Source organism: Neodiprion fabricii, chromosome 2 (assembly GCF_021155785.1).
Source record: "Neodiprion fabricii isolate iyNeoFabr1 chromosome 2, iyNeoFabr1.1, whole genome shotgun sequence".
In the NCBI taxonomy this organism is placed as follows: domain Eukaryota; kingdom Metazoa; phylum Arthropoda; class Insecta; order Hymenoptera; family Diprionidae; genus Neodiprion; species Neodiprion fabricii.
Genome location: NC_060240.1, coordinates 11,910,211 through 11,925,345, shown reverse-complemented (window position 1 = coordinate 11,925,345; position 15,135 = coordinate 11,910,211). Strand labels below are relative to the sequence as shown.

General features: G+C 41.1%; 1 protein-coding gene across 1 annotated transcript in view; it reads left to right on the top strand.

Annotated features, from left to right (window-relative positions):
• Window positions 1–467: 467 nt before the first annotated feature.
• Window positions 468–15,135, top strand: part of LOC124176501 (zinc finger protein 395) — an 82,944-nt gene continuing 68,276 nt past the window's right edge. Inside the window, exon 1 of the mRNA XM_046557875.1 lies at window positions 468–1,788. Coding sequence (XP_046413831.1) covers window positions 1,396–1,788 — 393 coding nt within the window. The 5' untranslated portion in view covers window positions 468–1,395. The remainder of the gene's footprint in view (window positions 1,789–15,135) is intronic.

Sequence of the window (15,135 nt, the reverse complement as noted above, 5' to 3'; positions counted from 1 at the left end):
AGGCGGTAGAGGGGAGATGTGGCAGCGACTGCGACGGAGGCTCCACCATCGGCGTTTCGTCACCGGCTTCCCAGCTGATACAAAATGGCCGTATGTTCTTGACAGCTGAGCCGATAAAAGTCATACATAGTTTGTTCCGAATTCCCTACTCCCCGTTCCGCGGGCAGCAAGCTTGAGTCGTTTACAACGTCGTTTCATTCGACTCCCCTGAAATCCCCGTCGTATCCCGATTTATCACGGCATGGTGGTACAGCAATCGCTCTTTCGGCCTCCCGGCAACGACGCTCTTCGTAGGCTTCGCCTAGTTCTAGGCTGCAATTTTTTCCCGTTCTCCTTGTCCTCGGCGGGCGCAACCAATGGGACTAAGTAGGTCAGGCGCTTGGGCGAATCGGAGCGCGAGGCCGTGTCACGTGGGTTTGTTGTTATCTATCAGCTGTTTTTCCCGGGCGGCCGGCCGGCGCAGTGAAAGCCGCTTGGTCTCAGTCCCTCCCGGCCGCTCAGCTGTGCGTCATACGTGCTGTCCGTCGAAGTACCCAACAAGTATTTCAGAACTGCTTTGTTCGCTTGTCTTGCGCGAGTCGAGTACAACGGATAGTAAAGAATTGAAAATAAATAACACAAAACCAAAACCAGCAGGAATATCGTACTTTGTATTATGCTGTCTGCTAAGTGCAAAGAATTAAACGTCTTTAATACCACAATCATTGAAGGTTCGAAAGATGCGTACAACGGCGTGACAAATACAAGTAGCCACGGAGCACGCCGCTTTGTTGATACGAGTTCAGTGAACGCCGCGATAGGCTTCAGGCCCCGGAGGCCGCCTCGCCTTCTATAGGCGGATTTTCTTTTCTTTTTCCAACGATTCAAATTACCGATCGATCAGCTTGAAGCTAGTCGAGTTACCTCTCGAACCGAACAGAGCATAAAAAGAAAAGCACAGTGAAATCGGTAGGGAAGAAAAAACAAGTGAAAAATACCAGTGTGTTAGGTAGCCTGCGTAAGAAACAGTGTTTAGTCAGTGTTTTGTGCAACGAGTGGATCAATCGATGTGATTAAAAATCGTTGATTTCGTTACTGTTGAGAAAAATACACGCGTGTTTTAAAACGCCGATAAACTCGATTCTCAGCGTCGCTTTGTTCGCTCAAGCGTTTTGACAGTTCGATCGCAAGCGCGACTCTCCATCCATATTCTCCCCCCTCCCTCTCATCGCAGCTTTTCGCGGTAAGAATTGTTGAATCGACGCGAGTCGGTGACGCAGCTTTCGCTCACTTTTCGAATGTGGAATGATTTTTTAATATTCGAAGACAAAGAACGAGTCGCGATTCTCGTGACAGTCGTGCAGAATTAACTACCTACCGCGAGAGAGTTGTGCATAATACAGATAAGAAACAGAAATGTCAACAGGAAAGAGATTGGCAAAGCGGAGCATAATTGGTACGCGTGTCTGCGCCCCGGGGGAAGACGGGATGTATTACAGCGGTGTTATTCACGCCGTCAAGACGCCGGCTTCGATGGCGGCGGAGCCGGGTCTCAGCATAACGCCGAAGACCCGCTACTCCGTTAGATTCGACGCCGTTTCACCAGGCGGCCGGCCGCCAAATCCCAGCACGGAATATTCCGACAGCGATTTAATCGGCCCTGGATTCGGGTCTGTCAACGGCGCCAAGCTTGTGCCGGGGCAGAAAGTCTACCTGACCTTCAACGGTAGGGAGATACAGGCCGAGGTAACTCAGCATCGGGAAAATCTTGACGAGGTCGACGTTCTCATCGCTCCGAGTGGACAGGAGGTATGTAAATAAATAATCGACGAATCGAACGCACAATAAACCATCGGTCTGAGCCTCATTTTTCATCGATGATCGTTCCTGTTTCGGCTTCACAGCTTTGAAATTCCCGCGCGCGCATTTTTCTCACGCCAAAGCAGCTGCGTGCTTTAAAAAAAAACATTTAGACGTTGACAATATTCAAGGTTCGCACAACTGATTGTCAGGTGTTATATGCATTATACGTCGTACCTGCTTGAACGTAAACTTGAAATGGTTATAAACGCTTTGTAAACGTTGCAATAATCCTGCTTTAATAATATAAATAAATATATGCGTGTCGAACACTTTCGCATAATTGTAAATCAGACTTGTTTCGACACACATTTAACCCATCATTATTTATACCATTTTGTAAACTTGACGCCTTTGTTTCACATTCTCATACTCTCAATGCTACTGCGACGTTATTCCGATCCCGCAAACAATTTTGTAACGAGGTTTTCATACTCTTTCGACATATCGATTTAAAAAAATACTTTTCTTTGGTCCAAAATATCTATCACTATTACTTCGAAATGATGGATCCCTTTGCAATTGAATCTATGATATCCTATCGTTGAAACTTCTTGGGAGAACAACTAAAATCAATATTTAATGCGAAAACACGCGACCAGGTTACGTTTGTTACGGCATTTCACTCGTCGCACTGTTAATATAATCAATTGAAACTAGAGTGAAGAGAAGCCTGTATTAGATGAAACTACATATCAAAGGCGGCTCTATATTTGAGGTCAAGGAAACGACCTCAGAAGTTTGACTAGAATCGATTATATCGTATTATCCAAAGACTGTTAAACACTCTTCTCGTTGGGCTGTATTGACATGGACCGATTGACAAGAATTTTTTCACGGATACTGGGTTGAATTTTCCAACGTTTCTTTCCGCGATTAAATTCGCTTCACCGGATACTGGAAATACAATTCATTAAAAGGCTTCTGTCCATATTAACGGATATGCGAGCGGTTTTTGGCTCGCCTCGAAAGTTTAATTTGCGTTTCCTCCTCATTTCGTTGTTCGTACCGTGTCCCCATACTGCTCATTTTTCTGTTGCACGGTCGCACGCTGGTTCCTTCGATCCTCCCTCTTCCTCCTCCTCCCCCTCCTCCACCCCCCTCCCCCCCTCCTCCACCTCCGTCTCCCCCTCATCCTCCTCCTCCTCCTCCTCCTCCTCCTCCTCCTCCTCCTCCTCCTCCTCCTCCTCCTCCTCCTCCTCCTCCTCCTCCTCCTCCTCCTCCTCCTCCTCCTCCTCCTCCTCCTCCTCCTCCTCCTCCTCCTCCTCCTCCTCCTCCTCCTCCTCCTCCTCCTCCTCCTCCTCCTCCTCCTCCTCCTCCTCCTCCTCCTCCTCCTCGTTCTCCAGTTCGGTGACGTACGCATCTACGTCACCCACCAATTATTGTCGCCGTCGGGTAGCGCGGCAGCGCAGAATCAGCCGCGCAAACGTGTTTCGAGACGTAGTAAACACGATTATTCCGCGTGCCCCGCAAGTAGCGAAGAGGATTTAACAGCCGGTGTAGTGAGAGAATTTGCTGCCGCCGCGTTTACTTACACTTACATGCTACGTACTGCTTGGGACACAAGCTCGAACCAACATAGTTTTTTTCGGGACAGACTATTTATGCACTATATTATATGTCTCCGACTGTAATCGCGGATTTTATGTTATAGACACACGTTACATGTACACATACACACGTATATATACGTATATTATACACGCGTGGGCTGGATCACGGGCGTGCCGATGTCACGTGATCGGACGAGCAGTCGGTCTCCGTGTATCGTACTCCATCTACGAATAGAATATACTATTCGTGTCCTATATAATACACATTATATCACATTATATATGTACAGTGCGTATAGCTATTGGTAAAACGTGTAGACGATGATTGATGAGAAGACTGGGTTCAAATTGCGATCACGACGAGAATATTAACTGTTTACGTTTAGGGAAAGAAGAACGTAAAAATATTCCAAATTCCTATTCATGTGATTCGAAACTTTGGCAAAATTATTGTGTGTTTAAAAGTAAACGCGTGCTGGTTCCTTGGCGAGAACATGTAGGTAATACAAATATTTACACCCAACTAATGTATATACATGTATGTATGGTGACTTATTTTCTTTGAGTAAAGCTTGTAGCGTTGGAAGAGGGAAAGAATCGAAGTTCATTCACCGAAGACTGAATTATACATATTATGCCGATGAGATGTAGATTGTACGTTTTTTACTTTCTTTTTCTTTGGATTTGTAACAGGCGTTAATTTTACTTTTTGTCGAACCTGCACCGAAAGTATGCCTTTTCGTGAATGTAAAGTGGGCACTAAGTGCATTTTTCCGCCTACTGGAATCGAATAGGCGGGCGTAAAATGTCGCAAGCGGTTGCAAAATTTCGCAAGCGGGCGCAAAGCGCGTTTTTGGGTCCGCTAACCCGGATGATAAAAGTCGATCGTGCACTCAAAAGTAAAGTTTCGATACAGGTTATGAATAAATCGTATGCATCATGGGCGGAAGGCGATTGACGCTGATCATGTGATTTTCAGGTGAGCCTCGGAAGCTTTCGGCTCCCCTTGGCCTTCTGATATTCGCACTTGCGTCAATCGCTCACTTTCCGCCCTTTATATAATATACAACGTACTGTTTCCTATGTTGCACGAAGTTTTCGATAAAATCGTCGCTACTGGTTTGTACTATAGTGGTACATGACCTCTTTGCCAAATTGTAGGAGCATTGTTCACTAACATTTATACAAGAATTATTATAGCGTGTTTTTTGCAAGGTTCTTTTTTCTCATCTGCACTATGGAATTATTTTATATCATTAAATACTATTATGTAAACCGACTCAGCATATTTAGACAATTATATTATATAATTACGGGGTTTCTTCCACCGATTTCCAATGAACTTGTTGAGAATGAAGCTTCTATAGAAAGTTTAACTTTACTTTGTATCGTTGAGTCGCAATGAGATTGTTATTTTTTATTTTTGCTTTATTTTTTTACTATTTTTTGTCATTGTTTTTTTACCGGCGTTAATAAAATCATGCGATTAACACATTTAAAAAAATACGTGTAAAAGCAAAAGTGTATGACTCGAAGTAATAGTTTGAGGTGATGAAAAATTAATACACAAAAACTTGAGAGAAAGTTGCTTAAAACATGACGTAACGATCATCCCATTCGACATGCGTTTATCCATCCTTTTATGGGTATACACATACATTGTATATATGTATACATGCACGGATGTAAGATTGATTAAATCGTAGTACGTATGCAACAGCTGTAAAGAGAGGGTTGATATCGCCGCCGTAAGAATGATCTGCACATGGAGGACAGTCTGACTGACAATGAGTCAACGGCAGTTTACCATTGCAAGAAAAAATATATGACTGAAGCACGGATAACGGGAAGGCCAACAAACTTCATCGTGATTCACGAGTTCTGGGCCCTTGATGCATGAGTTTTACGCGTATAGGTATGCGTACACTACAACCCTTTCAATAGTACCGCTTCCCCTAATACGTACTCGGGCGCTTACCCCCACTACCATACTACGCTCCGGCGTTTTTCGCATTCTCTCTAATTAATGCTGCTGGTAAAATGCAAAGTACCAATGAGAGGGTCGAGAACCGATTTTCGAGAATGAGCGTTTGTAGTTAGAGTGGGGGAATCAAGATTTTGAGCAATGTATTCCCCTCGCAGCCTGTGAGTGGCTTTATTGGGAGGTTGCACTGTGTATGCAATTTGTGTACAGCACAACACGCCGCACGTACTATATATACATGTTTCGTCCGAACCGGATGCAACCGTGCGCCGCCCACGTCATTTCGAGAGGTCAATTGAAGTTTGAACTTTGTACCTCTTGAAAGAAACGATTTTTCAAACCGCAACTAACAGCCCTTACCGCAGCTTATCGTATTTTCATTGCGAATAGTATCCGGTTTATCGTTTCGATAATCTGTAAACCAAACAAAATACTATTTCTGGGTTCGGAATATTCCGCAAACTGCATTTTCGAGATGAAACTTTCTAATAACTTCAACTTACAAGAATACATCGTGCAGAATTACAGAAAATATATACCATGGATATTGGTATTGTGAAGAAATTCAGGTCTGATATAAATTTAGATCTGGATCTAGGTTTTAATAATTTATGGATCGTCCACAAAGTTTTTTTTATTCAAAATGCCTGAAATAACGCTTGGAAATTGAACGAGAAAAAAAACCATGAATCTTCACGTTTCCTCATCCAACGTGAAAGGCGTATCATAACGTAGCAGTTTGAAATAGTTTGCATGTACCTTCATATCGAATCCTACAGAACTATAGTAATTTTTTTGAGTTTGCATCATTGCAAAAAAAAAAAAAAAAAATACTTTGCAATTCCTACAATTGTTTCACGGTCTGTGAGGAAAAAACTGTTACCCCAATGCTTCTGAAAAACCTTGAATTTTCAAGGGAATATTGTTCTTTTAATTTCAACAGACACACCATGTTACACTAATGTAAACATGTTCCTCAGCGGTTGCTGCGTGACAGGCAAGGTGAGATGGAGATGTATGTGTCTGTACACGCATTGTGTACACAGAAGAGTAGGTGTATATATTACATATACATTGGTTGAGAGAGGATGGGTATGGAATAAAAATGCGATGGTCGATCCAAATAGCGAGGAGGCGAGCGTGCGCGATACTCTAATGCCGATTTTAATTTCTAGCGTCGTGGCCACGCGCTGGCTGCCGCTTCGGCCGGCAACGTGCCGCGCCCATAACAGGAAAGGAGTGAACGCGGCCATCGTGCTTTACGCGACGACGGCTTGGCCGGCTAGAGGCAGCTACCCGGGTTCCCGTAAATCGCACAACTGTGAACGCTTGGCGTCCGTTAGAGCCGAGAGAACCGTTCTCAAACTTTCAAACTGTTAAGCCTCCAAATACTCGAGTCAACTTCGCCGTGGATTTCCCGCTCCGTCCTCCGCCAGGCGTCACGGGCCATTTGAACAGGCGGTCATACCTTACCGACCGAGTCAATGTCGCGCTACGCATGAATTTATGCTGCGTTCCCATTTTCGGGCAATGGTATTCGACTTTCCTCACGATTCTGTGAGTTGTTTGTAGTCCGATGATATGTCGCCGGACTATTATCGCCTAAAGCTTACGTCAGAATAAGCTTACCGAAAACCATTACTTTGTCGGTAAATACAGAACTGTACACATTGCGACATGTTTTTTCTTTTTTCCGTCTTCTTTAAACCGGTGATTTCACGTTTGCTCGGTTTGCCAGATACCTATGTCCATTCGGATCTAACTAATCGGCTTACTTTCAATTTGAGATTAGGTCAGGCTCCGGTAATACGAAATTCACACTCGTTTTTGAAACACGCGAGTGTGCGCATTTCCTGGCCAGTGGCAGCGAACTCGACGATACGGACAGGCAGGCAACGAGGGCGTTGCACACTCGTTGCAAATGAATCTTTCGTCTCGTCAATCCCCATCAAGGAGATAAAACGAGAGAGAACTGGGAGAGCTTGAAGAGCGATCGAGGGGGGAATTACGGACAGTTTCAACGCATGCGCGACCCGTGAAATGGGGGCATCCATTCAATACACTTTAGGAACGAGGTCACGAAAATTAAATTTCGTGATTAAGTCGTGTTGTTTAAAGTCTTGGCGGGGGCCTCTTGCGTGTTGAATGCGTTATGTGTGTCCTACGGCTTACGAGAGCTGTCGTATCAATACCTTCACGACTATTTCGTAAGGTACCTGATCAATTGCTTAGGCTCATATATTTTGGATCCCTGGAAAAGCGTGGTACAAAATACGCCACTTTTTTCAATAATAATTATCAAGTTTTGGAGTAGAGTTTGGTTTATAGCACTTTGATGAGCCATCAAAACGGAACATCCAGATCTCTTTGAGAAAAAGCGCTTTTGATCTCACATATCTCTCTAATGAAGTTCCTGACTTGATGATTCTTTGTGATATTCTGAATCCTCGCAAACTACAGAACATACCCACAGTTTTTCAAAAAATTCCTGTTTTCTAGAAATGTGATTATTTTGCATATTCAGGCTGCCAATATCGATTCTTCCATAAGAATCTGCGTTCAAATTCCTGGGAATTATTATAATTCGTTGAACATTTTGTAGACGAACGGAAAATCTGACGGAAATTCACATTGCGAGAATAAATTTCCAGATACTTTCTGACAGTATTTGGAATATAATTTTCTTCAACGCAGTTTGTAACTGTGCATGTTGTTGTATAATATGAATGACCGGTGTCAATATATGACCGTCAAGAGCAATCTTTACGTCGGGATAAAAACCTGACGAGCGTCGTCGGATGACACTATAACTTTATGATGATGCATGTATAAAATACGAAAAGCGCAAGTGTCAACGAATTGGAAATGGCAAATCGTACAATTTGTACATACTGATATAAGTACGTATAAAGTACCTTTTACACACAACAGCACGTGATGAGGCGCGATTAAATTATTTTTGCGTGCTGTTTTATGTCTGCGTAACGAAGCGAATGAATGCCACGGTGGTGTTCACGACCCGCAGGTCTCTCTTCTCCAAATTACCCGTGGGCGGAAAAAGAGCCTTGAACGATCCGTGTGACGAGGAAGAGTCGAGGTGATGTTGCTACTCGTTTGCTTGCTACGTCATCGTCATTATTATTATTATTATTATCGTTGTTGTTGTTGTTATTATTATTATTATGATTGTTGTTATTGCTATACTTATCATCATTACCTACTACCATTGCTACAACTACTATTTACTAAACTACATATACTATAGATTATACCTATATAGTGCACATTAAATTGCATTACACACGTCCGTGAAGGGCAATTTACTATTCATACTACATGCATGTAATAATAACACTTCTCTTCACAAGCAAAGTTAAATTTGCATGACAGTATACAATGATTGTATATTTGTAGGTATAATGACTATAACAACTTACAGCTGGTTGAACAAAAAAAAAAAATTAGGTTTTTTTTAATTTACGGGCCAAGTACGACGAGATTATTAAAGTTAACAACTTTTCAGTAGGTAATTAGATCGCTGCTGGATGATTTATATTAAAATCCGTCGTAACGATTTCGATTGTTTCACAATTTTACATGCGCATGGTAAAAATATTGGATTATGTAATACATGTATACAAGCATTCATTGTTTCATTTACTTAATTTTAACTCGATGCGTCATTTTTGATCCGTCGTATGATTTGTATGAATTGTAAGTTTGAAAATCATCCTCTTACGATATTCCGAAATGTTCTGCTATCCGCTGTGAAGGTATCTAGAATTCGTTTTTGTTTCGTAGATTATGTAAAAAATTGTACATAGAAACAGAGAAAGTCTTATATTACGGGTGTAATGCGATTATGTAGAAATTATCAGTGGTTCAATTTTTTTATTATAATCAAACACGTTTCGCTTCCTCGAAATCCTTACATTACGATTTTCCTGACAAACCATAAATTGAAATAGTTGTTACTTCAGCTCGAAGTAAAAAATACGACGTGTTAATGACAATAACCACGTCATAACAATAATAGTAATAATAATAATATTAACAATGCCGGTGAACTTGTAGAGATATTTGGTTTACTCTTTCAACAGAGTAATAGAATAGAATTTGTTTCCCCGCATTCATATTAATTTATTGGTATTGAAGAGTGGCAGTTATTTTAAGCAAAAAAAAATTAGAATCTCCATACATTTGTCATTTTTCACCATCTTACCTACAGAACAAACAGGGTCTCTTTTTTTATCTTTGAATGGATTTCCGGTATGACAAGTGCCGTTTCATTATCTGCTGAATAGTTGAATACCAGAAAGAAAATCTATTTCTTTACTACGTTGAGGAGTATTCCGAAAACCTGCGTCAGGTTGAAATATTCAAGCATCGCCTCCCCTCCAAGCTAACGTGTAGATACTGCGGCCATTGAACAACCAGAGGTTGTTGAGATTATTGCAAAAAGTTGCCGGCCGGCTAGACTGCTGCGCAAAAAGGCTGCACAGGTTTTTGAGGAAGACCCGGGGCTTTTATTCTGTATACCTATACGGTCTACCTATGGATCAGAAGGACGATGCGACTCGGGTCGACGCGCCGCATCGGGTTATACGAGTAGTTGAAAACTCGGTTGAACGCTCGCTAAACTTGCGCGGGGGTCGCTGAACGGGACTCATCGTCAGCCGAGAGAGAGCCAAGGGCCGCCGACACCGCTGCCATTATATATCTCACTGTACGTTGCTTGATCAAACATTTTTCATCTTCGGGGGATGTCCGAACTTCCTGTTTTACCGACTAATTCAGCAAGTCATATTTCACACGGTTTTCCTATACTCAGCGATAAAATCTTTCAAAAGTTTGAAAAATTTTACAGCATGCAGGGTTTAATATTCATGATTCTGTTGTTACCTTTCTGAGATTTTGAAAAGTGCAAGTATGACGCACCTAAAGCGAATTTTAATGTATTTGCAGCTAATTGCATCACTCGCTTTGAGGTTATGGCACACTTCTGTACAACTCAGTTCCATATTTTATTGTCAATTTTTCAAACTTGTCTTAGCGACCACATAAGCGCTATTATGTGTCATATTTTTCCAAAGTTTGAAGCGATTTTTATCAATTGGGAGAAGAAAAATGTCTATAGTAGGTACCGTTTTCCAAAACTGCCAGCGAAACAAGATCTGACGTTTTCTTACGGTCTTGAGAATTACGATATGAGGAAGACATGATTTGATTCAAATTAAGTATTAATCCTCCCGGTATAAATTAAAAACTACTCATCATATGCATATTTCTTATCAATTTTTAATTCAACAGTCCGATAATTCAACCACAGATGTTTCCTCATTTTGATTCTCTACCGAGTATCATATCTTGCAAAATAGTTACTCATTATAGTCTTGCAGTCTCTTTTTTTCCTGTCCAACGGTAGCCCCGGTCAATTAATTATCAACAGTTACGACTTAGATAATTGCTTGGCGTATGCAAAATTGCCCAATTCTAAAAACTAGTTTCGAACGTTGATAACTATTATTCTTTATTGAATTAATATGAAATATTTTCTTATTATACGACACGGTTGATGAGGAAAAATAATAATTATTATTATTAGAGTCTAGAGGCCAGATAGTACAAGCAAAAGACGCGGTGCTTGATAAGACATTAGGAATGAGACGGTTGAAAACACCGACGGCGATATCATCATAAACAAAAGAAGGATGCGCGAGATAAGTGAAACAACAGGACGCAGTCGTGTGGTCGGTTATCGTAGTGTATTATTGATGTTAGAATTCGCAATCCGAGAAAATATGTTGGGCACGTTCGATCTAAAGATAGTATAACAGTTGTATGCATGTGTACATACATACGTCGCATATACACACTAGACGCATGTCTTTATCGAACTCGAAAACCGGCCGGCTTCCCTTGCTGCTACACCGCTGTCGTAAACACGGGATGCGCGCAGGCGCGGAAGCGTGACGTCACCGGTCGCGATCCTATCTGTCGGCCACTAGCCTGCATGGTCACAGTGGTCTGCACTCTCTTCATAATTGAGCGCTGAAAATTCAACCAACCTTCATTTGTCCGAACTGCACGTCGCTTCCTGACACCGTGCAATAAGTCCCGCCCTTACCGACAGAGTCATTTTGCAATTTTTTTTTTTTCGAACCTCTTTTTAGAGTAATTGTAACGAGTTAAATGATACCTCACTGCGATGTTTTTATCCGATATTTACCTCTAAAATTGGGGGAATAAATGGTGCGGCTCGGTCGGTAATATCGTAGCTGGAAATTGATTACGTTTCAAAAAAATAGGGAAATTATTCGATTTCATTCAGATGGAAATGTAGGGTGAGTTTCTCACGGGTGTAATTTCGATTGTTATGCAGAGTGTCCTGAACAGTTGAAAATGCATTATATATGGCATAGACGTATGCTGGTGAATTTTTAATCAATTATCATCGTTTATCTTCGCGTGCCCAGCGAGTGCAACAGCTGGATCGTAATTTTCCGCCTACGAGTTTAATTTGCGTAAGAATCGCTACACGAGTATTCGAGCCACCATGCGATCTCAAACTGGCAGCCACCTACACTACTGTAGATCTCCTGCGTGTCGTAAGTTTACACATACATACAAAGAGGTATATGCATGTATCCATATGTGTATAAATTGCATTGTCTCCATAGGCACACTGGTAAAAAGGCAAGGATTATTCCTAGTTGCGCATTAAACGTTATAATATGAATGTATATCGTTGCATCAAAACGTTGAACAATTATTATTGTTATTATTGGTATAATTATTACATTGGCTCATGATACAAACCCTGATTCGTATGCCTACATATATTTATGCTCATTACGAAAATGCTAATTGGAAAAACCAGGCGACCGGTACGTCGATGTTATTTTTTTCCTCGAAACTTAAGATTTAAATCTTCCGCTGCTTTCCAATCTCCTATACGTCGTATAAAATGATCGAAATATGATTGAAGAGCATTTCGTAGATACAAACAAGATATTTTTATGTTACAGAAAAAGAAGTAATAAGTAATTTAAATTTATTCGGAATTTCAAGGAATTTCACACTTTCGACGACGAACGAATGACAAATTTATAAAGTGGAATGAATAGAAATTTTTTCGAAGTATTCAATCTTTATTCAAACAAAGTGAATATTTCGTGAGCTTAACATGTATATCACGAGGTAAAAAACGACGAAACGTTATATATTAACAGCCTTGTAACATGAATTTATGTAATTAGATCAAGACCTAGCTGGAATCTTGAAAATCCAATTTCATGGTTACAATTGAAACTTATTGTTAGTTGAAAACGGGGAACGTTTTATTGAATGAAATATACGTAATTAAAGAAATTGTTCCCTCGATTCATCAGCGTCGGATTTCGCGACGGATGGGAGAAGAGAAAGGAAGCCCGGCGTGTAACCTGTTGGCAATTATTATATTGAACCTCTTAATATCTCTGAGAGTATCTACTTGCTTTCCTAGGCCGCAACTAGGACAAGTCGGCATAGGTCAGACATCGGGCAAAAGTGAGAGTAGGTGGCTTAGAACTAGAACATGAGCCCAGCTGCAGCAGCAGGGTGACGGCGCAGCGTCGCGTGTGCCTAAGCTACTCAAGCTCCGCGTCTGCTTATGTGTGTGCTTACATAGTTAGCCACATACGTATAATGTACATATGCGCATAGACATTACGTATATGTACACACATCCATATCCTCGCGCAGTACGAGAGCGAGGAGTGTTTTAAACAGAAACTTTCCCGCAACGCTGATCTACACAACGGTATTCAGTTACTTATACGGTACTTTCAACCTATGCGGTTTTATTATGCCTTATATGCAATCCAAAGTCATCCGAATCTCAATTATAAAGTTATTTTTGGACATTATCTGTACAATTTTGAACTGCAGTTTATGTCATCTTTTTACTTCTTTCTCGACTGATTTGTTTATGTATTGTAAAAATTCAGAACGAAGTTCTCGTCTTACCGACAGAGTCAGCAAAACGTATTTTCACACTTTTTTCACCTCCTAAGGGTTAAAATATCTTCAAACCTTGAGAAATGATGACGAGTATTACGATCGGTTCTGTCTTGAGACTTGAAAAATCTGTATTATTATTGGGAATACGCAGAAAAATATGGAACTCATCTTATACACAGTTGCGCGTCGTAACCTCAAAACGTGAATTTTCTGTACTATTCATGGCTTGAGACACAAGCGCACCGATCATAAATTTTCCGATTTCCAAACGTTTGAAGAGATTTTGTTCCTCAGCAGTGTAAAAAAAGTGTCACATGTACGCTTGGACCTCGACTATTCTCCATTTGTAATTTTCTCTGCTTCAAAGCCGCTTCATTTATTATTATCCCGGGCTGCGATCCGCGTCATGCGTGGGAAAAGCCAGAGTCGCCCTGCGAGCCTTAAACGCATAACGCCGCAATGCAAGCTGCTGCATTCGCGACATTCCTATAGTTGGTTATCGGGGACGGTGACGTCACTCTAGGAAGTACTGCGCGATCGGCACACGTGCGATCCTTATTGGGTGGGCCTTACTCAAGGTGCAGCTTAATGTCGTTCCGCAGAACGGACTGCAATCGTGAGTTTAACAGTTACACAGATTCTCATCTTCGCTTTTCCGGGTTTATTTAGAAAAAAATGATGCGCGTCAACACGGTTCTTACCGTCAATTTCAATTTTTATTCTTGGAATTTAGATTTAGATTGATTCAATTCAGAACTGTACAAATTTTGAACCAAATTGGTCGAGTTATTCTTGACGTACTTTTCAAAATGCAATTTGGTTCTATTCAACGTTAACCTAACCTGCTCGTTCACCGATGACTCGTGAACGGTTCAATCGGTATAGATACAGATCTGTCATTTAATTTGTCTTCACTGAACTAAGATTGAATTAGATTTTGAGCAAAATGAGTCGAACGAGTCCGACTTGTAAAATAATAATAACAACAACAACAATAATAATAATAATAAAATTAAAATAAATGAAATATTTTCTACCGATTGTGTTGATGAAACACTCGAACCAGAAAAAAATTCGTTTCGATGTACTAACATGTGTAATATTATTGAAATTAAAACCTTTGACGTCAGAAGATGATGCTGCTGCTGGTACTGCTGCGTATGGCGCTTCCCTTCTCGACCCCGCGATTAGAGATGACGTGTTGTCTGGCTGTCAGATGGAACTCTCGAGTAGCTGCTGTTAATTATACGTACGCACACGCATATAGCAGTCTCATATCCTACATACCGTGAGTCGAGAACTCCGGTGTTTACAATTAATCACTCTGCACTTGACTTTAGAAAATCAGGAAAATCTGGTCGTTTCATTTTTTTTTTTTTTTTCACTCTTTATTTCTTCCGTGTCTTCAATATTCGAAAACTGGCAAATATTCTAAGAACTGCATGATGATTTTCCTATGTTGTAAAAGAAGCAAATATAAGCAAGCGGAAAAGAGACAAAGAAGATTTGCTTGTGAAGTTTACGTGAGCTATTATACTTGTAAGAAAAATGGTTGCAAACTCGCAATGGAACCAAACAAAAAAAAGCATTGGAAATATCAAAGTGGATTAGTCAAAGGTAATTCAGGGTGATTCTAACTTCTTTACTCGGCGTTTGGTTCGGATCGAAAGTGCAAAAGGATATCGGTCTGTTGACATCGGAGCCCAGCTATGGGGCTTCGAACATCCCATCGTCTATTCACGAAGTCAGTCGAAACCG